Consider the following 16,167-nt stretch of genomic DNA (forward strand, 5'->3'; position numbering starts at 1 on the left):
GGGTACCCTGGGGGTAGGCCCTGCATCCTGGTGGGGATGCAGTACCTTGTAGCTCCCTGATGGATTCAGGCGCTCTACATTATCAGCCTGCTTTCTTTCCAAATCTTTTGAGGGTCATCAGGTGAACCATGTTCAAAATCTTTTGAAGTTAATCAGTCAGCTCTCGTTCAATCATTTAGAGGGTCATCGGGTGGCTTATGCTCAAAATCTTTTGTGGTCACAGGCAGCCCATGCTCAAAATATTTTGAGGGTCATCAGATGGTCTTTGCTCCAAATCTTTAGAGGGTCATCAGGCTGCACTCGGTCAAAATCTTTTGAGAGTCATCAGGTGGCCCTTGCTGCAAATATTTTGAGGGTCATCAGGCGGCCCTCACACCAAATATTTTGAAGGTGATCAGGTGACCATTGCTCAAAATCTTTTGAAGGTCATCAGTTGGCCCTTGCTCAAAATCTTTAGAAAGTCGACAGGTGGCACTAGCTGCAAATCTCGAGGGTCATCAGGCGGCTGTTGCTTCAAATCAGTCATCATGGGACACTCGCTTGTAATTTTTTCAGGAGGTGTATGAAGCCTATATCTACAATATTCTTACATATATAGATGTATACCCTCTCCCTGTCTGTCTATCTATCTCTGTCACTTTCCCTGTCTGTCTCTTTCCCTGTCTGTCTCTTTCCCTGTCTGTCTCTTTCCCTCTCTTTCCCTGTCTGTCTCTTTCCCTCTCTTTCCCTGTCTGTCTCTTTCCCTCTTTCCCTCTGTCTCTTTCCCTGTGTCTGTCTCTGTCTGCCTCTTTACCTGTCTTTGTCTGTCTCTTACACTGTCTATCTCTTTCCCTCTCTTTCCCTGTCTGTTTCCCTGTGTCTGTCTCTGTCTCTTTGTCTGTGTCTGTCTCTTAACCTGTCTGTGTCTGTCTCTTAACCTGTCTCTCTCTTTCCCTCTCTTTCCCTGTCTGTCTCTTTCCCTGTCAGTCTGTCTCTTTGTCTGTGTCTGTCTCTTTGTGTCTGTCTCTTACCCTGTCTATGTCTGTTACCATGGCTTCGGCACTGCATCCTCAATGCAGAACAAGTGCTACAGTGATCGGGTGTTAATACTTACCTCCATCATGCAGCACCTCGCTTTCCGGCGGCCGTGTCACTCTGTCAGCGTCTGCAGGAGAAGGTGGGCGGTCCTGAACTAGCTCCGGCTGTCACATGACCGGAGCTCGTGCAGGCCCCGCCCGCCTCTTCCTTCCTGTATCTGGATCCACCGCGCAGCTGTACACCGGATGGAGAAAGTGACTTGGGTGTCTGCTATCAAGGCAGGTAAGTATATGGGACCCTGCGGAGAAATCCGCAGGAATAACTGACATGCTGCTGATTTTTCCGCAGGGAAATCCACATTATTTCCGCTGCGGAAAAATCCGCAGTGTGGGCACAGCAGTTCCCAAATGCCATAGAAATGGCTGGGGAGTAGCTGTGCTGCAGATTTTTGAAAAATCCGCGGAATTTCCGCGAAAAATCCGCTGCAAATTCCGCGCATTTTCCGCAGCATGGGCACATAGCCTTATATATTAGATAACTAATGGGGGGATTATTATTTACATATTCCTTTCCCCTTGTGACAGTTTGGAAAGGACGACGGGGATGTGACTTTCTCCCCTGTTGTCAGCTTTGATCCCCTGGTGAACCCCAGGCACAAATGGGGGGAAACGCGTTGGGTGAAGGGCGAGGTCAAAGACACAACTGAGCGTTGCTGACATATGAATTGTCATTCTTTGCTGACATGCATGTGTGACGCCCTGGACTAGCCAGGTAGTCACAGATAAGGCCCCGCACAACACCAGTCCCCTCACAGGTAACATCAGCCAACCACATAACACCCTAGTCTCCTCCCTCAGGGCTGGATGGACACACCAGGGGGCGGAGCCAGGTGGTTGGACACACCCACCGAGGAGTTCAGAGAGCCTGAGGCAGGAAAAACACAGTCAGTTCCTAGTTCAGTGAGTTGAAGGGGAGTTCAAGTGCAGAGTGGAGTAGAGGAGGTCAGGCCTGTGTGGCAGTCTGTGACAGACTGAAAGGTGCCGGGGTTGGAGCCCTGGTACCTCTGGCTAGGAGGCATACGGAGGCCTCTGTCTGCAGGAGCCGGGAAGACGGCTCGGTGTGTGTCGCCCTGGACAAGCCAGGGGACACAGGTAACAACACACACACACCCCCACCCCCAGCAGTTCACAGCAGACATCCCCAAAGTGACATGCTTTCTGCCTCGGGCTCAGACTGACACACCAGGTGGGCGGAGTCAGGAGATGGAGACGCCCACCCATGGGTTTGGCTGGCCTGAGGCAGGAAACAAGCCTAGTCAAGTCCTAGGAGAGGAAGAGAGAAGGTCTGCAGAGAGGCAGACATGGCCAGAGGCCTAGGTTGGAGCCTAGGGCCTCGTACAGAGAGTCCGGCAGACGTGAGTGGCCGTCTGCAGGGAGACGGGGAGACAGCTGGTGGAACCGCAGGTAGCCGGGGCTGGGCGGTGGCCCCCCCGGTACTGAATCGGGGAGCCAGCTGGAAGCCGGAGCGCAGGAGGAGTGTACAGAAGGTGCAGGAAAGGACTTACACCACCAAAGTGGGTCAGGGGAAAACACCGCAGCGTCTGTGGGACCCGTCCATCCAGCCGAGTGTTTTACTAAGAACTGTGTCCTGATTTCTGGCAGAGTGAGTACCACAGTGCCGCAAGGCACAGCGCTGCCCCCGCGTCCCTGCACCCCACCAAGCCCTGCATCACCCACCTCATCACTGGGCCCCGGGATCACCAACCCCTACCCACGGAGGGGCAACCCAACAACTGGCTGCTCCATACCATCCTTCCCGGGATCCCCATACAGAGCAGCGGTGGTGTCAACAAATCACCACAACCGTGGGTGGCGTCACGGACAATAACCAATCCCCACACCCAAAATCCCCTTTCACTCACGGGCGAGGAGCGCCGCTAGAGTCCCCGGGATCCGGCCCATCGCTCAAGCCACCGAGCAGTGGCAGCAGCAGGCCGCAGCAGCGGCAGCCGGACCCGAGCAGCAGTGGGAGAGCGCGGCGTCCCCTCCTCCGCCCGCGACAGGTGGAACCGTGGAGGACCGGGACAGGGTAGTGGCCCGCCGGTACCGACCCGGGGAACCGACTCGGAAACCGGAGCACAAGAGGGGGTACTCAGACCCTAGAAACTACTGGACTGAGTTAATTAACTGATTGCGGTCTGGACTTTAGGTCCTTTCCCACCCAAAATCCCTCATAGAAGGCAACAGCCCAAAGAGGGGGATAGAAAGCCACCGCCAAGGCTCAGAGATCCCACGGGCCAGCGTCTGCGGGCAAACGGTTTCTTCCGACATCCACAAGCCGGCGAGCGGACTCCTGACGCTGCAAGCTCAGGCAGTCCAACACTTTAAACAGGTGCAGGAGAAAGACAGAGACCACCAACCGGGTGGGGGAACCCGACTACAGCCGGCTGCAGGCACCGACCACCATCATCTTGGTTTACCAGAGACTCGAGTGTTTCATTACAATAATGAGTACACCAGTGCCCTCCGGCCGCCCATCTCCCTGTACCGCCAAAACACACCCAATGGGTCCCTTGGCGACCATCCCTGCCCACGGAGGGGTTAACAACTTGCTGCATACCATCTCCTCCGGATGCCCCGTAACTGCAGCGGTGGTGTCCACCTTCGCCACATCCCATGGGTGGCGTCACGAACTTAAAACACGGCTACGGCTGTACACCTACGTCCCCAAACCGCCAACCCCCTTTTTGGTCGGAGTGACCGCAGGACCCCCGGGTCCGGAGACCCTCGAGCCACCCACTGAAGGTTCAGAATCGAGCGACTCAGTTGCGGCCGAGCACGGGGCGGCACACATGGCTGGACAGTAGGCCTGGAGGCGCTACCAACAAATCGTAAAGTACTCAATGGGTGTATTCCTTTTTCTCACCCACCTATCTATAGTCATCTGATATGATTCATGCCTCTTTCTAGGGATGTTTCTGGGGACATATTATCCTTGGAATAATGGAGTATGGTACTTTATCCTTTATATGTGAACTGTAATCCCTGGATTGTAGACATTCAACCAGTGAGCTGTATGTTATTTTGCATCTCCTTCTTTGCTAGTGAATTTAGGTTAAGAACACACATCCGTCTTTTCTGCCATTTGTCGGATCTGCTGCGCTCCCATACAGTCTATACAGTACAGTGGCTGCGCTGCAACTTGCTGGTCACATGCTCCGGTCACATGACAGTACGTGACCGGAGCTTGTCGCGCAGCCACTGTACTGTATAGACTGTACGGGAGCGCTCCGGATCCGACAAATGGCAGAAAAGACGGATGTGTGTTCTTACCCTTAATGAGTGACAATCTAGAGTGCCTCGATCTCATATTGTTCAATTTCAACTGATCCAGTGAATTACTGATGATACCAATCCTGGGTAACTGTAAGGTGTCACCTAGTGTAAGTATTTGTTGCAGTTGACTCTTTTGGGTAGCAACCGCTCTACTAATTTGTGTCTGTTGTATGTGTATATGTGGTTTTGCACTCAGCACTTTATTCTGGTAATATTTGGTGATGGTTATTTTCAAGTTAGTAAGTGATACAATAGGGGCAGCTGCCGTGGAATGGGGGCACCAAGAAAGTTAGGGTGTCTAAAGCCCCATTGCTAGGCAGGGACAAATTAAGGGTGAGTCGTTTCCCCTAGGGTCCAGCATCTGAATCCATTAGGTTTATTTACCATTGATCTGCACGGCCCCTAGATACAATTAGCCTTATGGGTACTTTGCGCAATACGACATCGCAGCTGCGATATCGGTGGGGTCAAATCGAAAGTGACGCACATCCGGCGTCGTTGTCGACATCGGAGTATGTAAATTGATTAACGAGCGCAAAAGCGTCAAAATTGTATGATCGGTGTAGGGTCCGACATTTCCATAATGTCGTGGCAGCAACAGGTACGATGTTGTTCCTCGTTCCTGCGGCAGCACACATCGCTGTGTGAGAAGCCGCAGGAGTGAGGAACATCTCCTTACCTGCGTCCCACAGCTCACGCCGGCTATGCGGAAGGACGGAGTTGGGCGGGATGTTTACGTCCCGCTCATCTCCGCCCCTCCGCTTCTATTGGCCGCCTGCCGTGTGACATCGCTGTGACTCGGCACGACTCGCCCCCTTAGGAAGGAGGCGGGTCGCCGGCCAGAGCGACGTCGCAGGGCAGGTAAGTGCGTGTGAAGCTGCCGTAGCGAAAATGTTCTCTACGGCAGCTATCACAAGATATCGTATGGGCGACGGGGGCGGGTACTATCGCGCTCGGCTACAATAGGCTTGCGATGTCGTAGTGTGAAAAGTACCCCCTACACGTTCCATCCGGTGTATCTAACACTATATGCACATTGTGTCTCTGGTTGCATGAATATAACCTTTTTAATTGATATAGAAATAAAGTATACATTTTTATTAGGAGTTTTTTTGTTTGGTTTAATGATTATCACCCTTTATAGACTTTAGTGAAGTTAGACCCACGGGGCTCAAGCAATCGCTGCTGGAGATAAGATCAAGATACTAAACCCTATAATACCCTGTTTCCCTGAAAATTAGCTCTAGTAGGATTTTTTGGTCTTTTTGGAGTATGCTTTTAATATAGGTCCTACTCCAAAAATAAGCCCTAGTTGTGGTGTCATAAGGAAGTATAAGGACAGCTAAAAAAGAGAGCAGTACCCGTCATCAAAGAAAGCAAAAAAAAAAAACCCCGCACAAAAAATCAAACAAAATCGCACTCACCAGACCCCAAACAATTGCAGTTGGCAAGTGCCGATGGTGGATGGGCTCTCACACAGGGATCTGTGTTGCTGTCAGGTTCCTCACTGTTCCAGCTGCATTGCACTGCGGCTTTCACACACAGATCGGGTACCAGTATCACTCCATGAAGTGATACTGCTTTCAGTCACCAGGGGGAGCCAATCGCAGTAGAATGCAGGGGGACCTGACAGCGACGCAGATTTGTATGTGAGAGCCCATTCATTTGGCAATTCTAATTGCTTGGGGTCTGATAAGTATAATTCGCTTAGGGAGTGCTTGCTTTCTTTTGGGGCTAATCTTAGCAGTACATAGAGAATAAAAAAAGTGAAATTAGCCATACCTGTATGCCTCCTGGATGAGGGGTCATTTGGCAATAATCCTTTTTTATATCTTCTATTTTCCATGCTATGGTGCCTGTGCTGCTCGGAAGTTGAGCCGGCCTCCAGTCTTCATTACATAGGATTCTTCTTCCCCTTCTCTTCAGTGTCCCTGTAATGTCAGGCACACAGCTGGAAATCTTGCGCCTGTGCATTATGCTTACTGTCCTACCGTCTACACTGCTCCGACTTTTTGTGGGCACGGGCTTCAATTTTGCTGTGCGTAGGTGTAGGAGGGGGGCTGGCGGCTCCCACTCCTATGAAAGTAGTGTCAGTGTAAACTTAATGTGTATAAAAGTGTAATGTGTATATGTACTGGGAATACCATGTAAAATGTATAGTTCGAGTACTGGCCTCTCATGCTGTGTCTGGAATGAGAGGTACAGGGCCAGGAGTGTTGTAGATATAGGTTTGGGGATAGGAATTAGGGTTAAGTTGTAACTAGGGAAACAAGCAGCAGGAGGAGGATGAGGGGAGTAGTTAGTTCGCTATAATAAGGTTCAACAGGAATACCGGAAGTGTAGCAAGATGATCACTATTGAGATGAAGATAGGAGGGAGGAGAAGCAGAGGGTATTACAATGTATGTAAGAAGTGGTGAGTTAGTTGAGCCAGGAGCTGAAGCTTACAGGCATGACGCAAAGCAAGGGGTCTGCCTGGATAGGGAGGAATCCGCCCGTGTACTGAGATCTCACCCATTGGACGGGCAGTGGGGGGGTCTTGAGACCGGTGGGACGTCGGGGTACAGAACTGCCGACGGGACCTTGAATAGACTGCCGGTGGGACCTTGAACTGGTCAGGAGCAACCACACGTCCATGGGTCCAAGTGAAGTATGGCAGCCGCCAGGAAAGGTTACCGGGAGGAGCAAGGTCATAAATGACTCAGCTGCTGGAGAACAGTGCCCAGGGCGAGTGCCAGGAACAGAGAAGTTTCCCCCCTAGGTAGGACGGACACAGCACGAGTGGTCCTAAGGGTCTGAAGTATGAGAAGAAGAGTGATCTGCAATAAGTAAATTCCTGTTTTGTTTATCAGAGTCTTCGTGTGCTTTATGTCGCCATCCCTGTCTATGACAAAAAAACAGCAACTACAGATGAAGGTAATAGAGACTGTGACGAGTACTGACAGGTGACCTACACGTACATTTACATTATCTGAAGCACGGGAACAAACCGTCGGCCATCACCTGACTCCCCACTTCATAGGTGCTGGGGAGTCACTGCTGCTTCATAGTGCATGGAAGAGACGGCAGGCAGAATGCGCAGGCGCAGGATTTCCAGCTGCGCACCTGCCATCACAGGGACTCTGAAGAGAAGGGGAGGAAGAATCCTGTGTAATGAGGACTGGAGGCAGGCTTATCTTCCGGGCAGCTTGGACCAGCAATGTGGCCGCTGGACCAGGGTCCTGAAAATATTTTTCTAAATTCTACTGATTACATTAAATGGACTCTGTCAGCGGGTTTTTGCTACCTCAACATAATAATATAGGCAAAGAGGCCCTAAATCCAATGATGTATCCCTTAGTTGGGTGTAGAGGTTCTGACACAATCAACTTTTTAGATTTTGCATGCAGCAGAGCTGAGAAAGCTGCCCCTGTCCACACCAGGTCCTGTATACACAATGTATGTAGACAGTGAGCTGCTTTATCAGAAGATTGGGCACATCAGATTACTATGCCTGAGGCAATGTAATCTAGTAAGGATAACCTACTGGTGCAAAACAATCATTGCACATAAACAGCAGTATGGAAAAAGATAAGAGACACATTGCTAAATTCTATGTTTTAACCCCTGCAGCATGTTGTGCTTAGATTACAAAGCAAAAACCTACTTCAAGATATAGGTTTTCTTTACTCCAACTCAAAGCTGCTAAGGTAGTAAGTTAAAGAATATTGGACCCAAAGACATGAGACATAAACTTCTTCATAAAGATTTTATTCATACAGACATGCATAGCAAATGTATAAACCAAGTTGTGTACATTGTGAGTAAATGTTTTAACCATCTAAACCCCTTGAAACCAATGTTAAAATAATAAGCAACCGATTCTTTACGGTTGAATCCAGGGTTGGACTTCATCCTCTGGTAGGTCTAGGCTCGAATGCAATCATTGGTCCCTAGTACAGTAGAGTCTCCGAAGAACACCCATTGTAAATTTGGGATTAAATCACTTTCATGATGGGGGAGGGGGTGACACAGAATCATCTCATATTATTGAACTAAGGATGTCCCATCAGAATCATTTATATTAGACACATAGGCACTTTCATACATGGGTCATGTTTGGTACTGCAGGTTAAAGATATGACATTCCTGGAATGCCCCTTTAAGCGCTCATGTTTTTGGTAGGTTTTTACAGCGCTGGAGTGTATGTTCATTAAAGCCATTATTTTGGAAAATATATTTATATGAGATATTTGTTATAGCTCTATTTTAAATGAACGCCATCCTAAAACTACATGGTGACCCATTGTAGAATGTAAAGGCCCCGTTACATGCAACAACATCGCTAACGAGATATCGCTGGGGTCACGGAATTCGTGACGCACATCCGGCATCATTAGCGACGTCGTTGCGTGTGACACCTATGAGAGACCGCTAACGATTCGAAAAGTGCCAAAAATCGTTGATTGTTGACAAGTCGTTCCTTTCCCAAATATCGTTGCTCATTTAGGAGGTAGGTTGTTCGTCGTTCCTGAGGCAGCACACATCGCTACGTGTGACACCCCGGGAACGACGAACAACAGCATTACTGCGTTCTCCGGCAACGAGGTGGGAGTGACGTTAATGTGGCTGCTCTACTCCCCTCTGCTTCTATTGGTGGCCCTCTGTGTAACGTCGCTGTGATGCCGCACGAACCTCCCCCTTAAACAAAAGTTTGTTCGCCGGCCACAGCGACGCCGTTAGGAAGGTATGTGCGTGTGACGCGTATCAGCGATCTTGTGCGCCACGGGCAGCGATTTGCTAGTGACGCACGCACGATGGGGGCGGGTGTGATCACCAGCAACATCGCTAGTGATGTTGCTGCTTGTAAAGAGGCCTTAAGCAAAACTGTGCAATAACCTCTGTGACCGGGGAGTGGGAGGACCACCTCCTGCCAGCCGGGACATCTTTTTATTTATTGGCTTGGCACAAAGTCATCATTGTACTGTGACTCACATGTGCCGTCAGCTACTATAAAAAAAAAAGGAACGGGAGATCCCGGCTGGTAGTAGGTGGCCACAGACCACCGTTGTTGGCGTTGGAATGGGTGTGTGCGAGTAAATTTGCACCAACTTTAATTCGAGGTGCTCGGCACAATCTGGGCTTCTTCCTTTGATAGGCAATAAGCCTTTAGCACAAAGAATATTTTTCCAGATCTACTCATTTTTGTGAGCAGATATGAATATGAATTTCTCATAGTCAGAGAGATGACTCATCACCTTCACTTTCCTCTCATGGACCTCACAATCATCAATAATGAGACCTTCATCAATAAGAGCTTCTCTCACAAACTTCTCATTGTACTTAAACATATGGAATTTCTCTTCCCCCATCATAAAAAATGATGCGTTTAGACACCCAATTAACATCAGATGTCCTCCAGGCTTCATCAGCTTCACGATCTTCTTCAGATTTCTCTTGTAGTCATCTCCATCTTTACTGGTGGTGTCCAGGAAGGTTAAGGTGATCACACAGTCCGCCAGTGGTAAAATCTCTGGATCTGTAAGATTTTCTTGGTTAAGGTCACATCTCAGGACAGGCTGTATTGTAGCCTTCAGATTTGTGTGTGGGTGAATATCCCAATCACTGAAACAAAAATACAATAAAGGTCAATTAAGAAACTTTAGGGATGTAAGTCCGAAATGCTGAAGACCATTCCCAGTGGAAATATGGATGATTTTGAGAAATTTGGGGCATCTGTATAAATGCTCCTTCTTTATGGTGAAGCTCAGGGAGTCAGGACAAAATAGTGATTACCTTTCTACCATCAGAAATTAGGGTAACAAATCTGGGAGCTCACATTTTAGGATGGGCTTTATCGGAGCCTTCAGATTTGTGTCTTGCTCCAGAATTTAATCACTATGGCAAAAATACAAGAAATGTTACTTAAGAAATGACACACAAGTGGTCTGAAATACTAAAGGCCATTGACTGCTCTCATGGAGAACATGGAGATCTTTCACAAATTTGAGGAAATGCCAAAATTGCATCTTCTACATCGTAATTTTCAGGGATTCAGGACACCATAGTGAAGACCCAGTTATTGGCAGAAAATTTATAAATATGAAAAATGTAATAAATAAAAAGATAACACATGTTTTTGCCAATACTTTTAAGGCCTGTGCACATGGTGCGTTTTTTGAGAAATCTGCAACAAAATCTGCATGCTTATCCTGAAACCAGCAAAGTCTAGGAGATTTCGGAAGTGCTCTGCGCATGTTGCTTTATATTTTCTTGCAGATTTTGGTGCAGAAAAAAATCTACATCACATCAATTGTTGGGGAGTTTTTTTCCTGCGTTTTTTCGACCGACGCAGATAGTGACAGGATTGAGAGAGAACAATGTCCAAAAATATGATTTTAACTCAACTTTAGCTTAATAACAACTATGCACAACAAATAGTACTCACTAGTGATGAACGAGCACTACCATGCTCGGATGTTCGGTACCTGAAATAAGCAGGTCAGACACTTGCACAGGCTTAACTAGAGTACCAAGTATAATAGAAGTCAATGGGAATTCAAGCATTTTTCCAGAAGTTTCTTATTGATTTCCATTATACTCGGTACTCGAGTCGAGGCCCGCCTGAGCATCCACCTGCTCGTTATGAGTACCAAGCACCCGACCATTGTAGTGTCCGCTTATCACTAGTTACGAGTATCGAGCACCCGAGCATGGCAGTGCTTGCTCATCACTAGTTACGAGTACAGAGCACCTGAGCATGGTAGTGCCCGCTCATCACTAGTTACGAGTACAGAGCACCCGAGCATGGTAGTGCTCACTCATCACTAGTTACCAGTACTGAACACCCGAGCATGGTAGTGCCCACTCATCACTAGTTACCACTACAGAGCACCCGAGCATGGTAGTGCCCGCTCATCACTAGTTACGAGTACAGAGCACCCGAGCATGGTAGTGCTCACTCATCACTAGTTACCAGTACTGAGCACCCGAGCATGGTAGTGCCCACTCATCACTAGTTACCACTACAGAGCACCCGAGCATGGTAGTGCCTGCTCATCACTAGTTACCAGTACTGAGCACCCGAACATGGTAGTGCCCGCTCATCACTAGTTACGAGTACAGAGCACCCGAGCATGGTAGTGGCAGCTCATCACTAGTTACAAGTACTGAGCACCCGAGCATGGTAGTGCCCGCTCATTACTAGTTACGAGTACTGAGCACCCGAGCATGGTAGTACCCGCTCATCACTAGTTACGAGTACAGAGCATCCGAGCATGGTAGTGCCCTTTCATCACTAGTTGCAAGTACTGAACACCCAAGCATGGTAGTGCCCACTCATCACTAGTTACGAGTACAGAGCACCCGAGCATGGTAGTGCCCGCTCATCACTAGTTACGAGTACAGAGCACCCGGGCATGGTAGTGCCCGCTCCTCACTAGTTACTAGTACAGAGCACCAAAGGATGCTAGTGCTCACTCATCACTAATTGGCACGGTTCTTCTTGTACAATTCTCTTGCTATTAAGAGGCATAAATACTTCTCAGTTACATCACTCAACAGTTCCTTTGGAATGCCTCCCATTCAATCGTATCCCACTACAGTTCTGCTAAAAGTTCTGATGAATCTCATCGTCACCTGTGAGGTCTCTGCTGTAGAGGTTACAGCGATACGACTCCACATCATCACATACAAAATCTTTTCTCCAGGGTAACAGTCTCCAGGCTGTGATGTGCCCCCAAACCCCCATAGAGGAATTCATGTCCTATTATGGCAACCATTATTCTCTTCAGTGTTCACAATTAGGACACCTTTCACTCCATAATATAACAGCACTCACGTCCCTCTGATACAAGTCCTGTTCTCCGTCCATTTCTGTCCACACAGGTCTCTCATTTCACCTCTATTTCTTTCTGGACCTCTTCACTCTGCCTCTCTGGCTTAGATTCCAGTCTATCAGTCTTTTCTTGTTTATCAAATGCTGTAGCTCTCACGGTCTTCTCCAGTTTATTGAACAAATCGTGCTATATGTAGTGATCTCTCATCTCACACCAGTAACAGACCCCAAACTCAACAGTCTGCTAACACTCAGGACTTAGGTCCATTAACCACGAGCTCTGACTTCTTACTCCCTGTTTCCTTCACCTAGACCTCTCTCTGTACTTTTTAACTTGGCCTCTCGCTCCTTGGTCTAGATCGGGACTATCGGTCTTTTCTTATTTACCAAATGCTGTAACTCTCACGGCCTTCTCTGGTTTCTTGACTTTCAAATCATACTATCTCTAGTGACTGTCATGTCCACTCAGTAATAGACCCCAAACACAGTAGTCTGCTAACACTTGGACCTTAGGTCCACTATCCATGAGCTCTGACTTCTTACTCTCTGTCTCCTTCACCTGGACCTCTCTCTATACTCTTTAACTTGGCTTCCTTTGCCTATATCAGGCCTGTTAGTCTTTTCTCGTTTACCAAAGGCTCTAACTCTCATGTTCTTCTTTGGTTTCATGACCTTCAAATTGTACTATCTCTAGTGATTGCTCATCTCAAGCCAGTAACAACCCAACACTTGAACCCAACCCATCTAAACCCAAAACTCAGCAGTCTGCTAACACTTGGACCTTAGGTCCACTAACCATGAGCTCTGACTTCTTACTCTCTGTCTCCTTCCTGGAAACAACCTTCTTGTCTTCTCATTTATCTCCGAGTCAGCTTCACACATCAACCCCACCTGTGCCGGACGGCATACTGGTCAATGAACAAACACATTCAACCACATTGGAAATAACTACGTCACCTGTTCCCTGTGATACCGGCCAGCATTTCTAATGTGTGGGACCAGTCGAACGCTCCCGTACGTGTGTCCACCCATTTATTAATCTCCATGATGCAACTGTCAGAGGCTCGCAGTATTATCATCTCTTTGAAATAGTTGGTGGCAGAATAAAGATGGTAAATGAAGGATCCGCAGCTGATATCAATTATTGTGTCCCCTGTAATGTGACCTGCCGGAGAATAAAAAAAGTGCAAAATAATATGTTTGTGATATATATGTGATATAATAGAAAACACTGTAAAGTATATTATATATGGAGATAGATGGATAGACAGATAGATAGGTAGATAGGTAGATAGATAGGTAGATAGATAGAGGGATAGATAGATAGAGTGATAGATAGAGGGATACATAGATAGATAGAGGAATAGATAGATAGATAGTTAGAGGGATAGATAGATAAAAAGATAGATAGAATCATAGATAGATAGAGGGATAGATAGATAGATAGAGGGATAGATAGATAGAGGGATAGATAGATAGATAGAGGGATAGATAGATAAAAAGATAGATAGAATCATAGATAGATAGAGGGATAGATAGAGGGATAGATAGATAGATAGATAGATAGAGGGATAGATAGATAGAGGGATAGATAGAAGGATAGATAGATAGATAGATAGATAGATAGATAGATAGAGGGATAGATAGATAGATAGATAGATAGATAGATAGATAGATGGATAGATTGAGGGATAGATAGATAGATGGATACATAGAGGGATAGATAGAAGGATAGATAGATAGATAGATGATAGATGGATAGATAGAGGGATAGATAGATAGATAGATAGAGGGATAGAGGGATAGATAGAGGGATAGAGGGATAGATAGAAGGATAGATAGATAGATAGATGATAGATGGATAGATGGATAGATAGATGGATAGATAGATAGTTGTAATATCCTATACACACCTTCATTAAAAGCAAAGTGAAGTTTTTTTAGAGGAAATATAATAATATCATCTGCAAATGTCATATCCTTGTCAGACATATAGGTGTCAAGATAACTCCTGGAATCAAAGTCATGAACATGGTAGAGCTTGTGGTCACCACGATCCATCTTCCGATACGGATGGTATGAGGAGGCACGTCTGTCTGTCTGTCTCTCGGAGTCCTTGTCTATACACATTGGGAAATAAACCATGAAGCTGATTATATTAGTGAAATGGTGTCATATGTTAGTCATGGGGATTCAGGTGACAATCACCAGTTGTAGACTTTTGTGAAGATGGATTTATGTTTCTCATGTGGCCGTGATGAGAAAATATCATCAAGATGTTACATCTTACATAAGCTAGATACTGCAATATGTTACTGAGACGCTAGGAAATTGATATTGTGCAACTGGGTCTCCAGAGATGGGACAGTATACTCCACCCCAGGTAATAATCAGAACTAGAGTGGGTCATCAACATTTGACTAAAGGGGATAGTGGTGAGACAAGATGGTCCGGCTCAAAATGAACAACTTCTTTATTGCTTGAAAAATTCTTATACCTGGGACATCAAAAGGGCAACTAATATTATTCAAAATCAATCAATTCATCAAAATAAATCCAATAGGAATCACCTGAAAGGGAACCTGTCACCAGATTTGTCCCCTATAAGCTGTGGCCACCACCAGGGAGCCTTTATATACAGCGTTATAGAATACTGTATGTAAGAACCCAGGCCACTGTGTAGAATGTAAAAAAGAGCTGTTGTTATACTCACCTGGGGCGGTCGGGTCCAATGGGTGTTGGTGGTTGAGTAGTCATCTTCCTTCCCAGCCCCGTGTGGATGACGCATCCTATGTCATCCACACAGAGGCCGCCATTGTGCTCCTGCGCATGCACACTTTGATATGCCCTACTGAGGGCAGAGCAAAGTACTGTAATGCACAGGCACGAGGAAAGGTCAAAGGCCGCCAGTGCATGCGCACTACAATACTATGATCTGCCCTAAGCCAGGCACATCAAAGTGCGCATGTGCAGGAGTGCAATGGCGGCCTGTGTGTGGGTGACATAAGATGTGTCATTCACATGGGGCTGGGAAGGAGGACAGCAATCAAAAAAGATGGAGGAGGCACCGGACCTGAAAGAAGCAATGTCCATTGGAACTGACCACACACTAGGTGAGTATGATAAAGGTTTTTTTTACATTATAAAGAGCAGCCTGGGCTCTTATATACAGTATTCTGGAATGTCGTATATGAGAGCTCAATGGTGGTGAAAAACCTGGTGACAGATAACCTTTAACACTACAGTAACTTTAGTTTTGGAATATAGCAAACAATACTCACAAATGCAACAGAATTTTTATAATATCCATTCTATATTAGAAGAAGACTAAACGATAGCTAAAATCACCAAAAATTACAGAATTATTTCAAGACGTGCCACTTCATTAGGAAACCTGCTTTATTCATCCATCCACATCAAATAACAACTGGGTATCCATAAGAGAGTTTTTCAAGTGCGGATTCAAATTTTGCTAAAAGGTTCCCTATGCAAGAAAATCTACCAATTTCAACAATTCAGATGATAATCATCTGCAAAATATCAGAAACCTTTGGAATTGTAAAAGTTCATATCGAATTTATGTGATTGAATGCACCGAGTGCAATTTAAAGTACGTGGGCTGCACCAAAATGACAAGAGGTAGCAATATGGATAAAATGCTACGGCATACGGCATGCCTACATACATTTCTTCAGTAACAACATATTCAATAGGGATTATCTCAATTTAGTCTTTCTACATCTAAAATCGATGAACTTAAAGTTTAATCACATGGACTTCATTGACCTTCCCACGCGTTTTTACCTAGTGGAGGTTGTAGAGAAACATGTGGATTTCATGGTTGCTTTTTCTCCTCTTTGCCTGTGGAATCTTCTCTTCGGGTGGTGAGATTTGTGCCTCTTGTCCGATGTGGTTCCTGCTCTAACTGTGATTAAGAGCAGCTCTCACTGTGCTGCTTATCTCAATCAAATGTCAAAACGTGCCTGAGGGCATAGGGATT

At 46.5% G+C, this 16,167-nt stretch overlaps 1 protein-coding gene across 1 annotated transcript; it reads right to left on the reverse strand.

The window, feature by feature from the left end:
- Positions 1–8,085: 8,085 nt before the first annotated feature.
- On the reverse strand, positions 8,086–14,283 carry LOC142257168 (indolethylamine N-methyltransferase-like). Its single transcript, XM_075329287.1, has 3 exons — positions 14,081–14,283; positions 13,125–13,332; positions 8,086–9,955 (listed from the first exon to the last, which is right to left on the reverse strand). The coding sequence occupies exons 1-3, from the start codon at positions 14,226–14,228 to the stop codon at positions 9,526–9,528; spliced, it is 786 nt and encodes a 261-aa protein (XP_075185402.1). The 5' UTR covers positions 14,229–14,283; the 3' UTR covers positions 8,086–9,525.
- Positions 14,284–16,167: the final 1,884 nt, after the last annotated feature.

Source organism: Anomaloglossus baeobatrachus, chromosome 11 (assembly GCF_048569485.1).
Source record: "Anomaloglossus baeobatrachus isolate aAnoBae1 chromosome 11, aAnoBae1.hap1, whole genome shotgun sequence".
NCBI lineage: Eukaryota > Metazoa > Chordata > Amphibia > Anura > Aromobatidae > Anomaloglossus > Anomaloglossus baeobatrachus.

Bases quoted from the DNA above. Each gene is read 5' to 3' on its own strand.
- LOC142257168 (XM_075329287.1), bottom strand. From the start codon at position 14,228: ATGGATCGTGGTGACCACAAGCTCTACCATGTTCATGACTTTGATTCC. The intron at 13,333-14,080 runs GTGTGTATAGGA...ATTCTCCGGCAG, and splicing joins TCACTTTGCTTTTAATGAAG to GTCACATTACAGGGGACACA. The intron at 9,956-13,124 runs GTGACGTAGTTA...TTTTTGTTTCAG, and splicing joins GCCGGTATCACAGGGAACAG to TGATTGGGATATTCACCCAC.